Source organism: Colossoma macropomum, unplaced genomic scaffold (genome assembly GCF_904425465.1).
Source record: "Colossoma macropomum unplaced genomic scaffold, Colossoma_macropomum, whole genome shotgun sequence".
NCBI classification, from domain to species: Eukaryota; Metazoa; Chordata; class Actinopteri; order Characiformes; family Serrasalmidae; genus Colossoma; species Colossoma macropomum.
The window spans coordinates 22,501-44,762 of record NW_023495459.1 but is presented as its reverse complement, the minus strand read 5'-3'; the positions used below and the strand labels follow the sequence as shown (position 1 = coordinate 44,762).

General features: G+C 36.8%; 1 protein-coding gene across 4 annotated transcripts in view; it reads left to right on the top strand.

The window, feature by feature from the left end:
* The window catches only part of LOC118802147 (butyrophilin-like protein 9), a 72,943-nt gene that overhangs the window by 32,539 nt on the left and 18,142 nt on the right, over positions 1-22,262 (top strand). For 2 of the 4 annotated variants that reach the window (XM_036562620.1, XM_036562619.1), the window contains 10 exons: positions 576-926; positions 1,730-1,819; positions 4,592-4,757; positions 7,054-7,227; positions 7,351-7,524; positions 8,150-8,323; positions 9,659-9,832; positions 11,820-11,993; positions 16,903-17,076; positions 19,322-19,368. In XM_036562620.1, the coding sequence (XP_036418513.1) occupies positions 576-926; positions 1,730-1,819; positions 4,592-4,757; positions 7,054-7,227; positions 7,351-7,524; positions 8,150-8,323; positions 9,659-9,832; positions 11,820-11,993; positions 16,903-17,076; positions 19,322-19,368 (1,698 nt within the window). The remainder of the gene's footprint in view (positions 1-575; positions 927-1,729; positions 1,820-4,591; positions 4,758-7,053; positions 7,228-7,350; positions 7,525-8,149; positions 8,324-9,658; positions 9,833-11,819; positions 11,994-16,902; positions 17,077-19,321; positions 19,369-22,262) is intronic. The other 2 variants (XM_036562621.1, XM_036562622.1) reach the window with 2 other exon arrangements.

Sequence of the window (22,262 nt, the reverse complement as noted above, 5' to 3'; positions counted from 1 at the left end):
GGTTTGATATGAAATTCTTTGTTCTAGAGAAATTTGTAGATTCAGAATTGTTCCCAGTGGTGGTGATAGGAACCAGAAGTCCAAAGAGTTTAGCACCTCTAAAAGCTCCATCACAGAAAGTTATTACATTAAATGTAGATTTTGGACTGAAACGTTTTTAAATCATTTAAATTCACAGGGGGGAGTTAAATGCAGAGTGATGACCCCAAGGAAAACGTATTTTTTCAGATTTATCCCTATTTTCCATCATCAACATTCCATATAAACTCAGAAGACTCATGTAGGTTCACTGGTGGTTCTGGATAGTAAATAAAATGTCTATATTTGTCTTGTAGACATGGCGACCCCTGGTTCCTATCACCACCACTGTAAAGACATCTGAGTTGGTAATATTCTCTGCAATTGACCTTTTCACAAAGAAACACTCTGAATGACATTGTTTACATTTTGACAACTGAATTATGCAGACATTTTGAAAAGAATAGTGGAATTTCCCTTTAACACTATATTGAGAGAGTAGCTGGACTGGTAGCATAATTTTCATTAACTTATATGTATATATTTTTTCTTTCTAGCACATTTTAAAATTGTTGGTGCAGCTGCTCCTCTTGTTGCTGACGCTGGTGAAGACCTGGTTCTGCCCTGTTTTATCAAACCCAGCATCAGCGATGAGGGTATTGTGGTGGAGTGGACCAGACTGCATCTGGATGATAGACTGGTGCATCTGTATGCAGATTATGGAGACAGAAATAATGGTCAGATGGAATCTTACAGAGGGAGAACAGCTCTATTCAAAGAAGAGCTGTGGAAAGGAAACGCCTCACTGAAACTCTCAGCACTGCGGCTTTCTGATGAAGGAGCTTATAAATGTCATATTGAATCTGTCGTCTTGAATGATGATGTGATTGTTTATGTTGAAGTTAAAGGTAAGAATCATTATGACTTAAATGTATCATTACTTATGAATCATTTATTTACAACAAAAGCATTAACCCCTTAATTGGCCTGGGTCCAGGCCCAAAGTTTTATTACATTATAACCTAAGAATAGCTCCTCCAGTTTGAATTGAAGTCCCTGTAGGTACTGAATAATAAGCCTTAGTATGTAATAAAAATCTAATTTATACAATTGCCCATTTACCCCAGATGTAGCCAGACAGCCAAGACATGTATGGTGTCCAAGTTTTGCTTCTTTAGTTAAGTGCTTTGGCTATAAGACTGATGTTTCTTACAAATGCTAGAAGTCAATAGTCACCCAAATCTTTTCTGTGAATGCTTCTGGGGAATTCTCACTTGGGTATAAGAGGGAATTTTAATGCCAAACCACATGAAATTATTTCAGCATTACAAACATTCAGTATGTGGGAATCTCACTCAGTTAAAAGTAGAGGTATGAAGCTGATCAAACGCTGCGTAACACAGGCTAGCAAATCTGCCGTGTCTGAACCCCTTTGAACAAACTAATGCGAAAAATGAAAAATCGGTAATCTTTACATTAAATAATGCATATTAAATAATGACGGCATCAGTTAATGTTGTTTTCACATTAAGTGTTGACTTACATTAACTATTGTGTTTGTTCAAATTAAAACAGATACTATGTTAATAATGGTTAAGTAATATTAAGTAAACAAATAACAGTTGCAGTTTCTTATGGTCTGAGGTTTTTAAAGAGTACTTTACATTTGTTGTTTAAGCTGCTATATATTTGTATTTGGTTTGTGTTTCAGGAAAACATTTTCAGGGTTGGAAGGTTGCCATCATCTGCATTTCAGTTTTTGCTGTTATATTAACGGCGTTTACAGCTTTCATCTTGAAAGGTAAATTTTATTAGTCATTTCAGGAATAATTTCTACATGTTTAAAAGAAATTATGAGTTAGATTGTACCAAGTTGCAGAAAAGATGTCATGCATCATCATCTTTAAACCTAATAACTGGATGTGCCATACTTTCATACTTTCAGCATCTCAAGGGGATTCAAGTCAGGACTTTGACTCAGCCTCTCCAGAACCTTAATTTTGTTCCTATAGAGCCATTCAGAGGTGGACTTCCTGCTGCATAACCCAACTGCACTTGAGCTTTAGATCACAAACTGATGGGCAGATGTTCTCCTTTAGGATTTGCTGATAGAGAGCAGAATTCATGATTCCATTAATTATGACAAATCCAGGTCCTGCAGCAGCAAAGCAGAAAATGTTTCACTGTTGGTATGATGTCCTTATGGTGGAATGTGTTGTTAGCTTTACGCCATTTCTTCCACAAAGTTACACCTTTGACTCATCAGTCCACAGAATATTATCCCAAAAGTCTTGGGGGTCATCTAGATATTTTTTGCCAAATGCGAATCGAGCCTTTGAGTTCTTTTTGGTCAGCAGTGGTTTGTGCCTTGCAGCTCTCCCATGGATGCCGTTTTTGCCCAGTGTATTTCTTATTGTGGAATTGCATATTTTGACCTTAACTGAGGCAAATCAGGCCTGCAGTTCTTTAGATGTTCGTCTGGGTTATTCCTCCTGGATGAGTTGTTGATGCGCTCTTCTGGTGAAATTTTGGTGGTCCAGCCACTCCTGGGAAGGTTAACCACTGTTCCAAGTTTTCTCCATTTGTTGTTTGCTGGAGCCCCAGAGCCCTAGTAATGGCTTTGTAATGGCCTTTCCAGACTGGTAGATTTCAGTGACTATTTTGCATCTGTATTTAAATCTCTTTAGAACGTGTTATAATGTGCTGCTTTAATAAGACCTTCTAGCTGCTTCACATTGCTAAACAGTTTGTATTTAAGTGATATTTACATTCAACAGGTCTGGCAGTGATCATGCCTAGGTGTGAAATTGAACCCAATAGTCAATTGAATTTGATTAACTGGTTGATTTAGTAGCTAAGAGGGCAGTTTCTCACATAGAGCCAGGTACTGAGCAGCACTTTTCCTTAAGTAAATGAATATAAATGTCGCCTCACAGCAAGAATGGCCTGGGTTCGATTCCCGGCCGGGTGACCTGGGAGTCATTTCCGTGGGAGTTTGCATGTTCTCCCCGTGTCTGTGTGGGTTTCCTCCGGGTACTCCGGTTTCCTCCCACAGTCCAAAAACATGCAGTCAGGCTGATTGGACATGCTAAATTGCCCCTAGGTGTGAGTGTGTGTGTGAATGTATGTGTATGTCTGTCTGCCCTGCGATGGACTGGTGACCTGTCCAGGGTGTATCCTGCCTTCCACCCAATGACAGCTGGGATAGGCTCCAGCACCCCACCGCGACCCAGAAGGATAAGCGGTTTAGATGATGGATGGATGGGTTTAAAAAAAACAGCAGTTTGTGTGGATTTTTTAGTTTGATGTTCTCATATTTTATGCAGAACTAACCAGATTAGCTGTTCATATTTGATCAAAATATTGTGTGTTATACATAATGTGGATGTAGACACCTGACCATCATACCTATATCAGCTTGTTGGACATTCTATTCCAAAACCAGCAGCCTTAATAAGGAGTTGCCCCCCTTTGCAGCTACAACTGTCCAGGGCAGATCTAAGTCAGAAGTTTCACAAACTGATGTGTGACAAAGGTGGCATCTTTTGACAGGGCAATGTTTAAAGTCACTGAGCTCTTCTGTACGACCCATTGCAAATGTTTATGGAACCTTTTTTTTTGTATATCTGTTAGGAATGAATGTTAAAACACCTGAAGTCAGTAATTAGGAGGGGTGTCCACATATTTTTGGCCATATAGATGTAGTGATGTGTACAGAAAATATTTTTATATTACTCAAACCCAAATCTATAAATTTCAGTCTAATTTACAAATTCATTATTTGCCATTTAGAAGTAACTTACCTAACTAATCCATGAATTGTTATGCATCAGAGTTTACTTTTTGATCAGAACATGGCTTAACTGGCTTAACTGTCAGCAGCATGTCAGTGAATTAAGATGCAAGTACAAGTGAAAGTAACTCTCTGCAGCTTCATGCATGAACTGATCAGTCTAAATATTAAATAAGGATCAAATTGGAAACATTTGGATTTGTAGAAGTTGAAACACTGTTTGATATTCCTGTGAGAAACACCTTCATTATAATGAAATGAGTTGAAGATATTGCACTTCTGTACTTCCAGTGAAATAATCTAATGTTAGATATTTATTATTACTGAGTTTTAGAGAATGTGCCAGAGCGCCAAAATCACTAAAATGTAACCGAGGGACAGACAGCATAAATATAGTTTATTAATTAGACCGTATCCAAGTTCATGCCAGGCATTATTGCTCAAGCAGATACTGAAAGCACACGAATATCCATAAAGACAAAAAATGGGTAGGCCTTATTACGAAAACAACAGGTATAGATTTGTCCTTTATTGTAGAGATAAAGAATGCCCCAAAAACATCAGAAGAATATAGTTAATTAGTAATGCATATAATTAATATTTATGATTAAATTAATAAATTAATTACCAATAAATAAATATATAATGTGTGCATAAATTAATTATATATCAAAGTTTTCAATCCTCTGCCACTGTTCACTTCAACATCTGTTGTGTTCTGTTTAGTCACTGGATGATGATGGTATCTGAAAGTTTTCCATTGTTTCTCTCTAACTCCAGATAAATTGTCAAAAAAGAAGCTTTCTCCTGCACAGTGCTCACTCATAACCTACATGCGTCTCCAGTCAGAGAATGTGCGGAAAGAATTTGAGCTGAAGAGATACAACACATCAGAAGAGGGATACAAAAGACTCATCCCTACTATCACAAACTGCAGAAAGGCCCAGTGAGTGAACACAAATATTATTAAGCTAATGATACTATTTATTAATTATGGACTGTACAAAATGTCAAACAAGTCTAGGTACTTTAAGGAATATATATATATATATATATATATATATATATATATATATATATATATATATATATGTATATACGCATATTTTATCTTTATGTAATTTTTGAAGCTTCTACTGGTAGATGGATTATTAAAAGTGTGATGTAGATGTGTACGTTACATGCACATTTTACTCAGACTTGCATACTTTATATGTAGTTTTCAGAGCCTCACCAGTTTTGCTAAATGGTCTTCCACATGTTTTTGTCTGTGACTCAAAAACAGTTGGAGTTGGAGACAGCTCAAAACTGCACTCAGTGCTTACATTTAAATCATTTTCATTTCATGAATCAATTCACCAATTGAGGATAGAGCCTGTGTGAATAATCCTGGTTTCAGCTCTTTCAGTCTAAGAGGAGGTTTGTGAAATTGTTAAATGCAAAGCATTGGCTTCATAGTTTTTTATTGTTTTTAAAATGTGGTACTACGCTGTCTGTTCTAACATCAAATGTCAGAAAAAATAAATATTGTGACATCATGCATATAAAAAACTTCCTGAAGTATCCTGGCATTATGTTTTGCCACATCGCCAGCCTGCTAAGAAACCAGTAGACTGGTAACATTGAATGTACAGGAGGGGATTGGGTCTATAGTAGAATGAGGATATTTAATAGACTTAATGAAAATTATTATTTTATTGTACTTGTTCATTTATCGTGGTTGTTAATAATGAATGTTATGAGCTTAACATTCATTATTCACTCATCCACTCTGTTCAACCACAATAAATGTCTGCGCACCTTAAGGAAATTTTGTTATTTTCAGAAAATCCATTTTTTTCATATTTTACTAATCTTTAGAATTTCGTCACTAGATTGATTTTGAATCACGTCATAAATCACTATTTACTTGTTTTAAATGAAAGATAGATAATGTAGTGCTTAAGGAAGCTGCAAGTAGCACAGTGTGTGGTCACTGTCAGAGCCAGTTGGCCCTATACTTTCACTACACACATTGCATAGGGCCCTGCAAACTATGCATGATTAAAGTGAAATAAAAGTGGGTGGGCCACACAATTCACTACAGCTCAGTAGCATTTACAGTACATTACATGTGTGAAAGTGTTCTGCAATGCGTTGACCTGCTGTGTCATCATACTGTAATCCATCAACAATCCTAGATATCAAACCAATCCACTCTGTTCAGTAACTACAACAATACATTATATTCAGAATGTGAACAAGCACCCCATAGCGGACATAGAATACAGCTATGGACAATGAAAACAGCTTCACACATCGCGACTGCATAGAATGTTAAGCACCAAAGCCAAGCCGTGTTATATAGCTGACAAATCTGTATGATCAGCCATAGTCCATAGACACTGTACAGTTCTGAAATCAAACTCCAACACAGCAAAGTATTATTTAAAATCTTTAGTGAGCTTACTGAACTTCAGTGGTAGCCTGCATGTTTCTCTCTCAGCTGTTATAGCCATCTCTCAATAAAATACCATCAAATTAACACATAAGAAACATTACTTATTATAATATAATATACAATAATTATAAACCATTGGCTAAACATTACAGACACAACTTCAGCAACATTCACAACTAAATTTGCTAGCATTTTCATCGCTATTTAGGTATAATGCAGAAACACACAACAGGTTACACAACAGCCTGAAAATTGACAACAGCAAAAAAAGAATAATTTTAGGCCTTCCTCATTTTAATATTAGCAGATCTATTCCAAATAAAAGCAGCTGCTTGATTGGATGGGCCTAGGCAAGAAGTGGGTGGGCCTGGCTGCCCCTACTCATCTCCAAGTTTAATGACAGCAAATGACTAAAAAGTGAGCGTGAAATACAACTATGTATTACGTTTGATGAACACCAATGAGTTACACTGTTTACAAAGGAAGATAGGAAAAGATAACCACATTGCATGTAAGCATGTTCATATGCACATATACGAAATGAAACTCAGCTTTGTAGCAGCAACCTTTATGGAGAACAGTCCAGACAATATTTTGGCATGATGGCACACTGCTTATAGGCACACAATTATATAGGTGCACATCATTTTAAAACAAGATAATGATTATCTAGTCTCTCAGTCAAGGCTCAGTTACTACTGGGCTAATGCAATATGAAAAGCAATGGATTGACAGAGATTATTGATTAAATATTGTAAGTATTATATTAAGTATTATATTTTCTTTTCTTCCCCACCTGTAGATTTGCTGACTGTAATCTCACTGCACAGTCCCTCGAAACTTTGAGTGCAGCTCTACAAACAGAAAACTCCTCCCTGAAAGAACTAGACCTCAGTAACAGTGATCTTCAGGATTCAGGAGTGGAGAAGCTCTCTGTTGGACTAAAGAGTTCACACTGTAAACTGGAGATACTCAGGTCAGAATCTCAAAATTTCATGAAATTTTACAATTGTATACCAGCACTGTTAAAATATGAAACTATTATAATTTCTATATTTAGTTTACTGTATGATGTGTTGCTTTTACTTTCCTTTTGCAGACTTGCTGCGTGTAAACTCAGTAAACAGTCCTGTGATGTTCTGCAGTCAGTTTTACAAACAGAAACATCATCCCTGAAAGAACTGGACCTTAGTAAGAATGACATACAGGATTCAGGGGTTGAGCTTCTCTCTGCTGGACTGAAGAGTTCACATTGTAAACTGGAAATACTCAGGTCAGAATTTCCATAATTATTGGCACCCTTGGTAAAGATGGGTAAAAAAGTTTATGAAAATGTTTAATTAGCTCAGTCTCACTCAGAAAATATCTGAAAAATCTAATCTTTGATTATCATAAATTTATAAAAATTATAAAACAACAGGTATGTCAGAGTTATTGGCATCCCTGTATTTAGTAATGTGTGCAACGTCCCTTTGCTAACATAACCTATAATTAGATTGGAGAATATGGAGCAAGGAATCTGAGACCATTTCTCAATAAAGAATCTCTCTAGATATTCCAGGTTTCTCTGTCCTTTCTTGTAGAAACTCCTTTTAAGCTCATCAAACAGGGTTTCAAAACTGTGTAGCTGTTTTTTAATAGCCATTAAAGGTCAACACAATTTGTCTCACTTGTTTAGCGTATTCTTTAATCCTCTGCATGTTGATGAATGACTATAGGAATTGGCCTCTATGTCACCTCATATTTACATCACAGTGAAACAGGAAGTCATAAATGACCACTTAACAGTGCCTGAAGTGTCAATTGGACTTAAAAACGTGAAATTTACATGGGAACATTACAGCACATTACTCATTGTTCAAGAATATAATTGTGACACAATTTTTCTCCATCTGCAGATTAGCTTTGTGCAATCTTGGGAGGAATACGTGTGGAAATCTGGGATCAGCTTTACAATCAGAAACCTGGCCCCTGAAAGAACTGGACCTTAGTAAAAATAACCCGCAGGATTCAGGAATGGAGATACTTTCTGCTGGTTTGAAAAGTTCACAATGTAAACTGGAGATACTCAGGTCAGAATATCAAAAACAGCTATTCTTTTTCAGCATTGTTGAATTATGCAACTCATTTATCTTTTGATACATTACTGTGCAAAATTTTGTGATCACAAAATTGATTTATTTCATTTCCAGTCTAAAAGCCATTAAGTAACAAACAGTAATTTTTCTGTCTCAGAAAAAAAAAAAAACTGGCTTATGCTCAGAGTAATCCCAAACTTGATCATAGTTTGTTTACATGAGGTTTGCTGTTTTAGAAATGCTAAAAAGACTAACACCAGTGATTGCAGCACTATACGTAAGACAATCACTGCACTAATATTTGGGCATTATCTCCATTAATACATTCCCTTCAATATAATTATTTTACTCTGGCGCCATATGTGTGTCCTGTAATTTGATTTGTTATCTTGGCTGAAAAAATCAGGGATGGTAGTAACAGTATGATTAATTGTGCAGCTCTACCCCTCACTCAAATAATATCTGATCAGCAGTGATACTATGGTGATCGTTTTCTGCTGATGAACAGGACGGGGGGGGGGCGCTGATTGTGCGGCAACAGATGGGCTACAGTCAGAAAACTTACACAGTGCACACAATTGGCAGATCAGTCTGTTTAAATGGCCAATGACTGTAGGTACAGTGTATATCATAAACTGGCAATAAAGTTTATATGTTTCTGCAAAATAACTGGTCTTAACTGCCTTGGACTGGCTGCCCACTCTACACTGAAGTCTCCTAACTATTACTACCTCCTAACTATTACTACTACTACTACTATTAATATTAGTAGAATAATAATTTTGTACGTAGTTTGACCAGAGGAGGATGGGTCCCCCCATGTGAGCCTTGGTTCCTCCCAAGGTTTCTTCCTCAGCTCTGAGGGAGTTTTTCCTTGCCACTGTTGCCCCTGGCTTGCTCACCTGGAGGATTTACAGTTCATGTTGAAACTTTGTTCTAAATGGATTTCTGTGAAGCTGCTTTGTGACAACATCAGTTGTAAAAAGCGCTATACAAATAAATTTGATTTGATTTGATATTAACTGGTATTTCATATGTTGATTCCAATCATTGGAATAGTAGTAAAAGTGAATACATTAATGGATGAAGTTATATGTTCCCATATTTGACCATCTATGATGAAGATAAAAAAATACACAAGGTCATACAAATTAGGTAAAAAGACCAATCAATTCTGCCAAGAAAACTGAAAGACATTGACTCTTATTACACAAAAAATAACAACAAAAAAGAGGATGGAATGATTTTTGCTGCATTAGATTATTTCAGTGTGATTCCATGTTTTCTGACTGAACTGTGTTCTCTACTGTATTTACTCTCTCTTTGCAGATTAGCCATCTGTAATTTCACTGTACAGTCTTGCAAATTTCTCATATCAGCCCTACAAGCAAAAATCTCCTCCCTGAAAGAGCTGGACCTGTGTAGCAATGAGCTGAAGGATTCAGTAGTGGAGCTGCTCTCTGCTGGACTGAAGACAGGAGACTGTAAACTGGAGATACTCAGGCAAGTGTTCCTATCAATTTACTTTATAAAGGCTAGTATATGTTTATTCATAAATATTTCCTGACACATTTTGTAGAAAAATACTTACATTTTGTGTAAGCTGCTTACACATCAACAGCTGCTAGTACAGATATGTTTCATCATAAGACAGATGCAGCTTAGATGGAGCTGTTCATCACATGACAGTGTTGAATCAAGGATTTAATTAAATCAGATCAATCATATTTTGGGAAACAACATGTTTCCAGGTGAAGTGATCAGTAGAATTTAATCAAGTTTATGTAGGAGTGTCTGAGCTAATACAGAATTATTTGACAGCCTTGCATTAAAAAAAAAGATTACTTAACATGCTTGAGGAAAGGAAAGATATTTGCTCTGTGCTACTACAAAGGAAACATGGTGATCCAGTATAAACTCCATTTGCTTATGTCATTTGTCTCTCAGCCCTTTCTTCTGGTCTCTGTCCTGCAACCCAGACCTAAACACAGACTTATTAATCTCCAAAATAATCCAGTGGTTTTATATTAACCGTCCTGCATAGTTTTTCCCATATTTCAGTACAAACTGGACTAAAATGATTGCATATTCAAACAGCAATACAATACACCATGTTCAAAACCTAATTTATGATTAACACTTATCACAATAATCAGTTCTTCTTCTAAGCAATATAGTTTGTTAACAGTTGGCTATGGTTGTCATGATAGATAATGATGACATATTATTTAATAAACAGCACTAACAATTTTGTTTTAAAGGTAATGATAGATTTTTGAACCTTAATTTCTCAGCAGATCACATTGAGCACAGAAAAAGAGTAGATACATCACAATAGAAAAAGACCAGGCATACACAGCAATTGTGCAGCAATAGGAGTGAAGTTAAAAATAAAAAAAAAACTGAAACGTAAAGCAAAGATAAAAAGTACAGTAATAAATTGACTTTTTGCAAACCATTTGTCGGCCTTAGTTACTGATACTATGTTCGTCAACCTTTTAGCTCAACACAGGCCATGTCATCACCTGGTAGCATCTGTGCTAAAAAGTTTAGTAGCACAGTAATATTTGCTATGTATTTGCTGTAGAACATCAGCATATCTGAAAACATTTTATCCCTCAAAAATTAATTGCCTTTGTTTAATTTTCATTGCAGACATGATGTCTTAAAAAATGTAGGTCAGTAAAGAGATGATAACATTAATCAAACCAGGGAAACTTTTTAGCCACTGGAGGTTGAAGCAGCAGCTTTTAGTGTTGGATGAGTAATGGAGGCTGACCCTTCAAAACAACTGTAGACTTAACATATTTACTTTCTAAAACAATATTATAATATTACACTTTTATTCGCCTGGGTGGGTCATAAAATCAGGTGAGCATGTCTTGATTTGATGTGGTATTGGAGGAAACATAGTTTGGTAAAAGCTAACATTAGTTAACTTGTTTGTATTTTTTTAGCTTTGAAAAGTGACAAGTAGCATGATGTTGACTGAGGAGCAGTTCCTCCATTTATTTTTTTCAGGAGAAAGATATTACAGCTCTGCTTTGTTTCCTACTGTCTTATGTTAAATTGGGTGGCAGGTACTTTGTTCACTGCTTATTGGTCTCTGTGTAAATGCTGTTCCTGCTGCTTTCAAGCTGTCCTGGAACTGCTGGCGTGATTTTACCTTCCTTATCATTATTCTAAGTGCATTGACACACTCGACCATAGATGAGTAGTTGTGGTTACATGAATTTTATTTAAGATCATTATTATAGCTCTAATTTTTCTTCCATTCAAGTGTTGTTTAAATCATTTGTAAACATAAAAGTTAAGGCACTTTGAAACAAACTTAATATTTGGATAATATTTGAGGTGAAAAGAAGTAAAGACAAAATGTGAAGCAAGTAATTGAACGTTTGAGAAAAAAACATTTCAGGACTCAATTTGTCTTCTGTTACTTATATCCTGATTTAAGTATGCTGTAAATGTGTTTATTCTTTATTTGCAGACTAGCTTTGTGTAACCTTGAAGGAAAAATGTGTGAAGATATTGGATCACTTTTAAAACTGGAAAACTCCTCCCTGAAAGAGCTGGACCTGAGCAGCAATGATTTGCATGATTCAGGAGTGGAGCTGCTCTCCACTGGACTGAAGAGTTCACATTGTAAACTGGAAATACTCAGGTCAGTGTTTCTTTCAGTATCAGTGATAGATCTAGAAGGTTTTAGCAGGGGTGGCATTAACATGATACCCCTAACATGATACCACACCTGGCAGGGATATTTGGCAGGTTAGCATGTTAAAGTGACATCTGTGGGAGTTACTGTTGCTTTGTGCATTCATGCCTGGAGCTACATGTCTAAGGTAATTTTGATTTGCAGGATATCTTTTTACACAGTTCAGACAAAGTACCAATTTATGAACAAACTTCAAAAAACAGCAAAACAACTGCAACCAACATGCTTATCTGCTCTGAACAAATCAAGTAACATAACTTGGTAGATTTCACTGCACTGAAATTTCACTCAGTCTTATTCCAAAGTATGTCTACTATAAAGAGGCAGAAGTTGGCTGCATTACATGTTTAACTAAAACAATTTTACAGGCTGTCCAAAAGCTGCAGAGCTTGCAATTTGCAACTAAAATCAAGACTCACAAATTAAACTGCACATACTTTTTCTAATTATGCCTTCAATAAATCCAACTTTAGTGGAACTGTGAATGCTAACTGCAATCCAAATGCAGTTCTGATGTAGTTTTTGCTGTTCATTTTATTCATTTGTCTAGATAGCTACTGTGTGCATGGGTCAGCTACTTCTGATTAATATTGCTCTGGTGTTGTGAGATTTAATCCAGTAAACCAAGGGCTCTTGAACTTGTTTTAGACCTGAGGACCCAAATGATACCAAACTGGCAGAAAAAATTACTACACTGAGTTTATGATCATTATCACCATCATGTGGCGATCCAGCACTCATATGCGTAAAAATCAGTTGCGACACAGTTTAAGAATCAATGCAGTAAATATTAGTTAACTCTTTTTTTATATGACACTTATGAACACAGAAAGGCTATTGTTTTTATCCATACTCACTCTCCTTTAGCAGAAGCTCTGAACTTCCTGTGTATGTTCCAAGCATTCCAAGTGGGAAAGGGGTTCACGCACAGTTAAGTCAAAGTTTATTTGTGTAACACTTTTATAGGCGTTGTCACAAAACAAAAAAATAAAATAAAAAAAAATGCCTCACAGAAAATCCAGGTCCAGAACCCCATGAGCAAGCCAAAAGGTGATAGTGACAAGGAAAAACTCCCTAAGAGCAAGAAAAAGAAACCAAGGAACCAAGACTCAAAAAAGCACAACCCTTCCTCCTCTGGTCGACACCAGACAGCAAAACAAAAATGCAAGAGCAAAGTGAACAGAGGACAAGATTTTACAGTTAATGTAGAAGATCGAATAAGGAGAAAAGGAAAAAAGAAACCAGTCTGTCATTGGACAGGAATTTAGGTTAACCAATGATAACTGATGACTACTATCAGAGGCCTATCAGAGTTACAGTGAGACACTGATCTGTGGAAATCATTGTTACCAGTGAAAACCAGTAACTACTGTAAAGAGGTGAAAAACCATGAACGTAAATGACTGTTAGAAGCCCACAACAATGATCTGTTAGTATGAATATGAGGAGAGCTCAGAGTAATGTGAGGCAGGGGAAGAATGTCTATGATTAAATAGTTAGAGTCTGTGCAGACAGCAGTGTCATCAGGGGGTTGAAGTGGCATACAGGTGAGGCTTTCTGCGCAGCATTGGACAGCAGGAAGCTCCATAGTGGACAAATTGGTCCAGAAGGTGGGTGAGCAGGGGCATCCGATCGAGGCAGATGAAGCAACAGCATCAGACCACAGGCTTAGCCAGTGCAGCCTGACTAAAAAGCAGAGCCAGAAAGTAACAAAAGTATGAGGGGTCCCTGAGATGTCAGCGCCCTTCCCCTCAACAAACTTAAGAACATGCATGAGAGCAGTGGGATGACAGCACCAGCATTCTCAGTGTGCCATAATACTGTATGTCAGTGAACCCCCAGAACTGCAGCTTTTATCTAAATATCTAATTACCAAAGGCTTGATTAAACAAGTAGGTGTTTAGCTTAGACTTAAAAACTGAGGCTATGTCTGAGTCCTGAACACTGACTGGAAGGTTATCCCAAAGCTTGTATGGAAATGCTCTACTCCTGATGTAACTTTATTAATTCTAGGTGCTGCCAGTAAGTCAGCATCTTGTGATCTATATAGGTGTGATGGTTCATAATCAGAGATAAGTTCACTGAGGGAGCACCGTTTAGAGCTTTATACGTCAGTAAAAGAATTTTGTAATCAGTGTGAAATTTCACTGGTAACCAATGTAGGGTTGATAAAATTGGGCTGATATGGTCAAACTTTCTAGTTCTTGTGAGACTCTGGCTGCAGCATTCTAGACTTACTGAAGCTTGTTAAGGCTTTTGCTGGAACATCTAGACAGCAGACCATTACTATATTCCAACCTAGAGGTAATAAATGTGTGAACTATTTTTGGCAATATTGATGAAGGAAGGCTATTTTAGTAATACAGGTTATATGTTCATTGAAGAACAGATTGGGATCGATCTAAGACATGTCTCGTGATTTCTTCAGACCAAAGAACTCTGTATGTGTGCGTGGTATTTTTATTTTATTTTTATTTTTTTTGGATAATGCTCTTGGCTGCTTCATGACTTATTGGAGGATATACACATTGTACTTAATACAATTTTGCTTTATGTTTAAAAGAATTGGTGTGGCAGGTGGGGTGGCAAGCATTACAGAGGGGGTGGCACCTGTCATTTCTTGCCACTTTTTGGATTCCTGAATGATAAATATAAAACAGTACTTTACCAAAAAATCTTTGATATCATAAAACATGAAGCATCTACTTAATTTAACTTTGAATAATAAATTGGTCACTGTAACAACTTTAACGATGGGTGGAGGAAAGACGCCGGGGGCAGGTGTGAAGACGGAGAGCTTTCTTTTATTATTACTTATACACTCAAAACACTCGGCTTTTCAGCCCACAAAGTAAGACAAGACGCTCGCTGGGTCTTTTCAGTTCTTTCTTTTCTTTTCTTTTCTTTCTTTCTGGCTCGGCTCGGCTCGGCTCTCACGCCTTCATAGGTCTCCTTCTCTCTCTGGGCTCTGCCACCTACGGAAGGAAGAGATGGCTATAAGTAGGCTGGCAGAATCAGCTACTTAGCCCGCTGGTTCAGCCAGACCAGCTTCTCCGTCCCGCATTCGACGCTCGGCCACGCCTCCTTCTCCACAGTCACATAGTTCAATCAAGTTAAATTCCAGCAGGAAGAAAGGTTCTGTTCTAAAAGAAGACTTGTACATGATTAATTTAAGCATTCATTTAAACATGATTTTAACACATCAATGTTTTGCCAGCCATTTGTACAAATTTTGAATCAATACTGATCTGGAAAACTGCACTACAAAATATTCCATAAAAATCATTCAGCATCATACACATGCTGTGACAATAAGTCTGTTCAATGTGGTGTGTGGGGGGTATGAGCAGATATTTCATTTCACCGTTTGCAGGGACAATAAACAATATTAAAAAATTCTCAAGAGCAACTCCTTAAGAGGACTCCAAAGGTGCCACAAGTACTATCGTATTAAAAGTATATATTGGGAAGTATATATTGGTCTAAGTTACAGCCACCCGCTGCAAGCCACTGACCACCTGGCCTAGCCCAATCTGAAAGAAGAAGAAAAGAAATACTAAATGGAAAAATTCCAACAAAATAAAATGTTATGGTTCATATACAACCTCAAGATGAAACAACACTTAAGACCTTAAAAACTTGTCTTGAACAAAAAAATATCAACAAACAAAAGAAAGGGGAAAAAAAGAAGAAAAATCAGGCAAAACAGCAGGATGATTGGAGACACTGCCTTTAGACAAAAATGAACTATACAACTGCAAAAATGTTTTACATATGATGAAAAAATGACTTATTACCATGAGTATGGTGATCTTCTTGTAATGCTTTATACATTTAAATTATAAACTCAAACTGTAGAAACAAAATAAATAAAAATGTAAAACTGATCTCTAATGTTTACTGTCAGTGTATAAAAGAACTAAATCTCAATTTATTTCCCAAATTATATCCAAAAATTCCATCATGGCAGCCATTTTACATGCAGCAAGAAAACAAAGAACGTACTATAGAATCTAATTATGGAGGGAAAGTTAATATTAATAATATTATATAAATATTACTGTTACCATCTGAGAACGAAGTATCATAAATAACGTCTGGCATTTTTTAAAAATCAAACTGCTTGGAAATTGGTGGGAAATTCAGTGAGTTATGATGATTTCAATTGAGGATCTCCTGCCTTCACAGACCCTCATATTGAGGGCTACTGTGTGTGGGAGCTTGGGGATAGTACGCAGTGGACCAAACCAATGAGGCATATGAAGGGGGTGATGCAATCTTTCAAATTTTTTTTTCAAAAAGAATTTTTTTTGTGTTTATAATTAGCACGAGTTCTTTCAATGTGTATTATTTTTTATTTATGTATTTATGTTTACAGATATTTACAGAGATTTTCTTGACACTGTCTCGCTTGGCTTTTAGAGGACAGGATGTTTCAAATCACATATCTTGGATTAAGTTACAGATCACCTCTCAAATGATGAAAACTGGAAATAACACTCATTCTATTTCATTTGTGATTAAAATATAAGAAGCCTTAAAGCAATCATATATTCTGTATCTAATTTTTTTCAGGAGATTCTGGATTACTTAGACAAAAGTTTGCTAACAGAATTTAAATGTTTCATTTGGTCTTTTTATCAACAGACATTTATCATTTTACTGATCAACTTGATGACACTGATAACTGATAATTGATGATCTACATTCAATGAGATAAAAATTTCAGACCAAAGCAAATACTGTATTTTGTGTAAGTTTAGAATAAAAAAATACATTATCAAGCAGTGAGGTTCCATATCCAAACTGATTTACTCACTGATACTTTGATGCTCTTCTTTTTACTTTTTCACAGATTATCTGGTTGTATGATCACAATGGAAGGCTGTTCCTCTCTGGCTTCAGCTTTGAGTTCAAACCCTTCATACCTGAAAGAACTGGATTTGACCTACAATCACCCAGAAGAGTCAGGAGTGAAGCTGCTCTCTGCTAGACTGGAGGATCCACAATGCACACTGAGCACTCTCAGGTATGAACAACTGTGTTCAGAGATGCTTTGTGTGTGTGTGTGTGTGTGTGTGTTGGAATAAGAATGTAGGTTCATGTAGGCTGCAATGTCTATGACTGCTCTCACACTCCTAGACTATTCTTACTCACTAAGAATGCAGCTATCTCACCTAGACTGCTCTCATTATATTCACCTAGAACAATACTATACAATACTATAAAAACATACATTTTTTAAGAGCACGAGGAAGAAACCTTGATAGTAACCAATTTTCACAAGGAGAACCCATCCTCCTCTAGTCGACACCAGACAGCAAACAGTAACAAAAGAGCAATATGAACAGAGAATAAGGTTTTAACATTGGTATAAAATGTAAAAATACAGAAAAAGGGAAAAACAGGTGAGGCAATGGCTATAAATAAATAGATCAAGTAGAGAGCAGCAGAGACTCTGGCAGCTCAAGCTATTACAGCCTCACTAAAAGGGAGAGACAGAAGGTAACAGAGACATGAGGCTCTCTGAGATGTCAGTGTCCATCCGCTCCACCATCAACAAACTTGAGTGACTGCATGAGAGCAGCGGGATGACGGCACCAACACTCCCAGTTTAACATAATACTCTATGACCATGAATCCCCAGATCTGTACCTTTTATCTAACAGGGAAAACTAATTAGATCAGATCAGGATCGATCGTGACACCAAGGTTTTTTTTTTACAGATGTACCTGATGTAACTGAGAAATTGTTAAGTTTAAGCGTTACATGAGACAGTTTATTTCTAGCAGCTTTTGGACCATAAAGGGGAACCTGTTTTTTCTGAGTTGAGTAGGAGAAAGTTATTCAGCATTCAGTCTTTTATGTCTTTTATACAGTCCTTAATCTTGTTAAATTGAAGTTTATCATATTTTTTGGCTGATATATATAACTGTATGTCATCAGTGCAGCAGTGGAATTTGGTGCCGTGTTTACTGATAATGGTATCCAGTGGTAGCATATATAATGTGAATGATAGAGGTCCTAAAACGGAGCCTTGTGGATCACCAGACTTTACTTTTGTAAGAAAAGATAATGAACCGTTTACATTTAGAAACTGATAGTGATCAGTCAGGTAAGATCTGAACCAGAAAATAGCTATTCCTGTTACTCCTACAAGGTTTTCTAGTAGAATAGAGTGGTCTATCTTATCAAATGCTGCACTAAGATCAAGCAGAACCAGTAGAGATACATTTCCTTGGTCAGAGAATAATAAGACTGTTTATGATTTTCACAAGTGTTGTCTGTACTGTGATGAGGCCCAAATCCAGACTGAAATTTTTCATGTATGAAAAAATTAGCTATATCACAGCTATCTTTGATATAAAGGGAAGATTTGAGGTTGGCCTATAATTTGATAGCACTCAGGGATCAATTTTAGGTTATAGCCCTTAATTATGTCTATTAAATATCTCTGTAAAATGAAAACATATCTATCGTTAGAAATGCTTCATAAAAACACAAGAGCTCATAGTAAAAATTATTCAATTTTTCGATGACAATTAACCAGTAATTAAAAAAGGGACCCTGCTGCACGATCCTTATTGTAAATTAAAAATAACAGCTCCTAATAATATTTAACAAATTAATGTTGAAATGAAGACTGCTTAATAGATGTTACTTAAGGTTAATTAGCACAGCTTAATTCTCATGGTGTCCCTTTTGGGGGGCCTTATCATTTACACATCTGTGTACATATGTTTTCACAGATGATTTGGTTTTACATTGAACACATATATAGATATGAATATTTTATTATTTTATTCTTTGTTTTATATATTATTTTTTAACATTTCCATATTAAGCTTCTAATCATTACTTTTGTTACAATTGAGACTAATACAGCTATTAGAGAGAGAGAGAGCAAGAGAGAGAGAGAGAAACAGACAGAGAGAGAATTTTCACTGTGAAAAAAGATGAGGGAAATTTTCTCGATTTTAAAAACCTGATTTCAGATTTTGAAAAATGTACACTAATTGAAAAATGATGAATAATCCACTCAGCCACGCTCTCTGCTAAATATGTAACAGGTCACTGCCTGAGAAACAGTGGGTAACACCCCCCATACCCCATATCCTCACCCTACTGACCCCCATCACTATATATATATATATATATATATATATATATATATATATATATATGTGAGAGAGAGAAAGAGAGACAGAGGAAGGTGAGAACATTTGAATGAATATAGTAACGTGTGTGTGTGTGTGTGTGTGTGTGTGTTTAGAGTGGAACATGGAAGTGAGAACAGAATCAAACCAGGACTGAAAAAATGTAAGTACATACATACACACACACACACACAAACACACACACGCACACACACACTCACACACACACACACACACACATACAGAAAAAACCTCCAATACTTAAATAATAATCAGGTGTATAAATGTGACACAATGTGTATCGTGGCAATGTAACAATGTGCATCGTTGCAATGTAACATGGCACTATGGAAAATGGGCTTTCTATTAATTACTGCACCTCCAGCAGCTGCACTGGGTGATCGAAGTTTTTGAACATCATTTTTACTCATATTGTTTTCAAAATACCCTGAAAAGTTCAAATCATATCATGAATCAAATCAAATCATGACCTGAATGAGCTGCTGCTCCCCTATTAATAAAAATCTACTATGTACATTGTAGTTTGGGAGACCTTCATCTTTAGTTTGGTTTGCATTTAATTGATGTACTCAGTCGCTCTACACCATCCCTCTATATAGTTCCTCCATCCTCAATCCCTCTACATCATCCCTCCATGCTCAGTCCCTCTACACCAGGGGTGCACAACATACGGCCCACTCACCAGACACAGCCCGGCAAGATGCTCTATCCGGCCCACCCGCTGGTATCTCAAATTCATTGGACAGTTTCATGAAAATGTAAAACACTGCCCCCTATTTTTAAACATTTGACTCATTCTCCCACCCATAGTCACAACATACGGTCATGTAAAGAGCACAATTCCATGTTTCGTTTTGGTAAGCTACTGCCAAAAACTGCGGCAGCAAAACCAAAACCCCACAGCTATAAATAGGTTAATCCAAGTTACTTCAGTAGCAGCATGTCTTTGTCAAAACCAACTACGAGTAAAAAAAGTTGATCTTGAACATAGGAAATTTAACCCATCATTACTCATAGTGTGGAAGTAAATAGAGATTTTCTATCAGATTGTTGGACAGAGTGAGAACATAAACACCTCAGTCTGAATCTAGAATCATAACGTATTCAGTCAAATTGGCAAAAATCTTTGCCTGTAAACACAGACGCTGAGTGAGACGACATTCAACCAAACATTGCTGAATAACCTTCTCTAAGCACTAATTTCTCAGACAAGCACAGAACTAGTTAATACTGAGTACTAGTTAAATATTAACTAGTTATTAACTAAACGTGTCACCTTTACTTTGCTATCATGGAGGTTTGCTAAAAGACCCTGTGTACAAAATGACGAATCCTCAACACATAATGCTGCACTGTCTGACTCCAGTGTTGGCTCATCTAGTGCTTCACAGACTTTTTGTCCTTTAAATTGGTTTAAATTTATATTTTCTTATATCTTACACCACATGTACACTGACTGACCACTTCATTAAACCCTTCTCCTTGTTTCTACACTCACTGTCCATTTTATCAGCTCATCTGACCATATAGGTGCACTCTGTAGTATATGGTAAGACTGATTACAGGCTTTTCTAGAATTAGACAGTTCTTCAATGGTCAGGACCCCCACAGGACCACCACAGAGCAGGTATTATTTGGGTGGTGGGTCAGTAACACTGACGGGGTGGTGGTGTGTTAGTGTGTGTTGTGCTGGTACGAGTGGATCAGACACAACAGTGCTGCAGGTGTTTTTAAACACTGTGTCCACTCACTGTCCACTCTATTAGACACTCCTACCTTGTCAGTCCACCTTGTAGATGTAAAGTCAGAGACGACAGCTCATCTGCTGCTGCACAGTTTGTGTTGGTCATCCTCTAGTCCTTCATCAGTGGTCACAGGACGCTGCCCACAGGACGCTGTTGGCTGGATATTTTTGGTTGGTGGACTATTCTCAGTCCAGCAGTGATACTGAGGTGTTTAAAAACTCCAGCAGCACTGCTGTGTCTGATCCACTCAGACCAGCACAACACACACTAACACAACACCACCACGTCAGTGTTACTGCAGTGCTGAGAATGATCCACCACCCAAATAGTACCTGCTCTGTGAGGGTCCATGGGGGTCCTGACCACTGAAGAACAGGGTAACAAAGTATGCAGAGAAACAGATGGACTACAGTCTGTAACTGTAGAACTACAGAGTGACACTATGTGGTCAGTGGAGCTGATAAAATGGACAGAGTGTAGAAACAAGGAGGTGGACTTAATGAAGTGTCTGGTGTGTGAACGTCTACAGTTATTATTTTGTAAAGCCAGTTTAGTTTTGAATAATTTTGTTCTCCTTTTGTGCTTCTAAAGTTTCTTTAGTACTCCTTATATGTTTAGCCTGTTAGCACAAGCACTACAAAGGCTACCAGGTGACTCCATGGCCTGCACAGCATTAACTGAGGAGCTGAGCCAAAATAACCCATCCTAAGAATGACCACCTGCTCAGTATACAGTAACTTCCATAATGTGCTGGAATACGCAGATCAGTGAGTTACAAGTATCAACCAAACTGTATTTATATGTTTCTAAAACAACACGACATTCAGACGTTTAATCCAAGACCTTTGTGCACCATTTCTTTAGCTCCTGTAAGAGTTAATGCTAATGTTATGATGCTACAGCTGTAAAATCTTAAAATACTCTATAAATTCTATAAACTGTTGTGTGGCTAAACATTTCCATTTAACTTAATCATATTATATAAACATATCACTTAATCTGTAACACTGAAGATTACATTCATGACTTAAAGCTCAAAAACACCTCTGACAGTAATTTGAGGATAAAAACCTTTATTTTACAAACCTGAGTTCTCCAGATCCACTTTCTCCATAGTCTCACATCGTCTCATCACCTGGCTGACTGTCATGAATCACAAACACAGGTGTGGTGAATCATCTGCACATATTTATTCCTTTGTATGGTCATCATTGACCAGTCTTCCTAAAGACCCATCCTGCTTTGCTGCATCAATTCTAGACACCATTAAATCAAACAGAAAGAAAAAGAC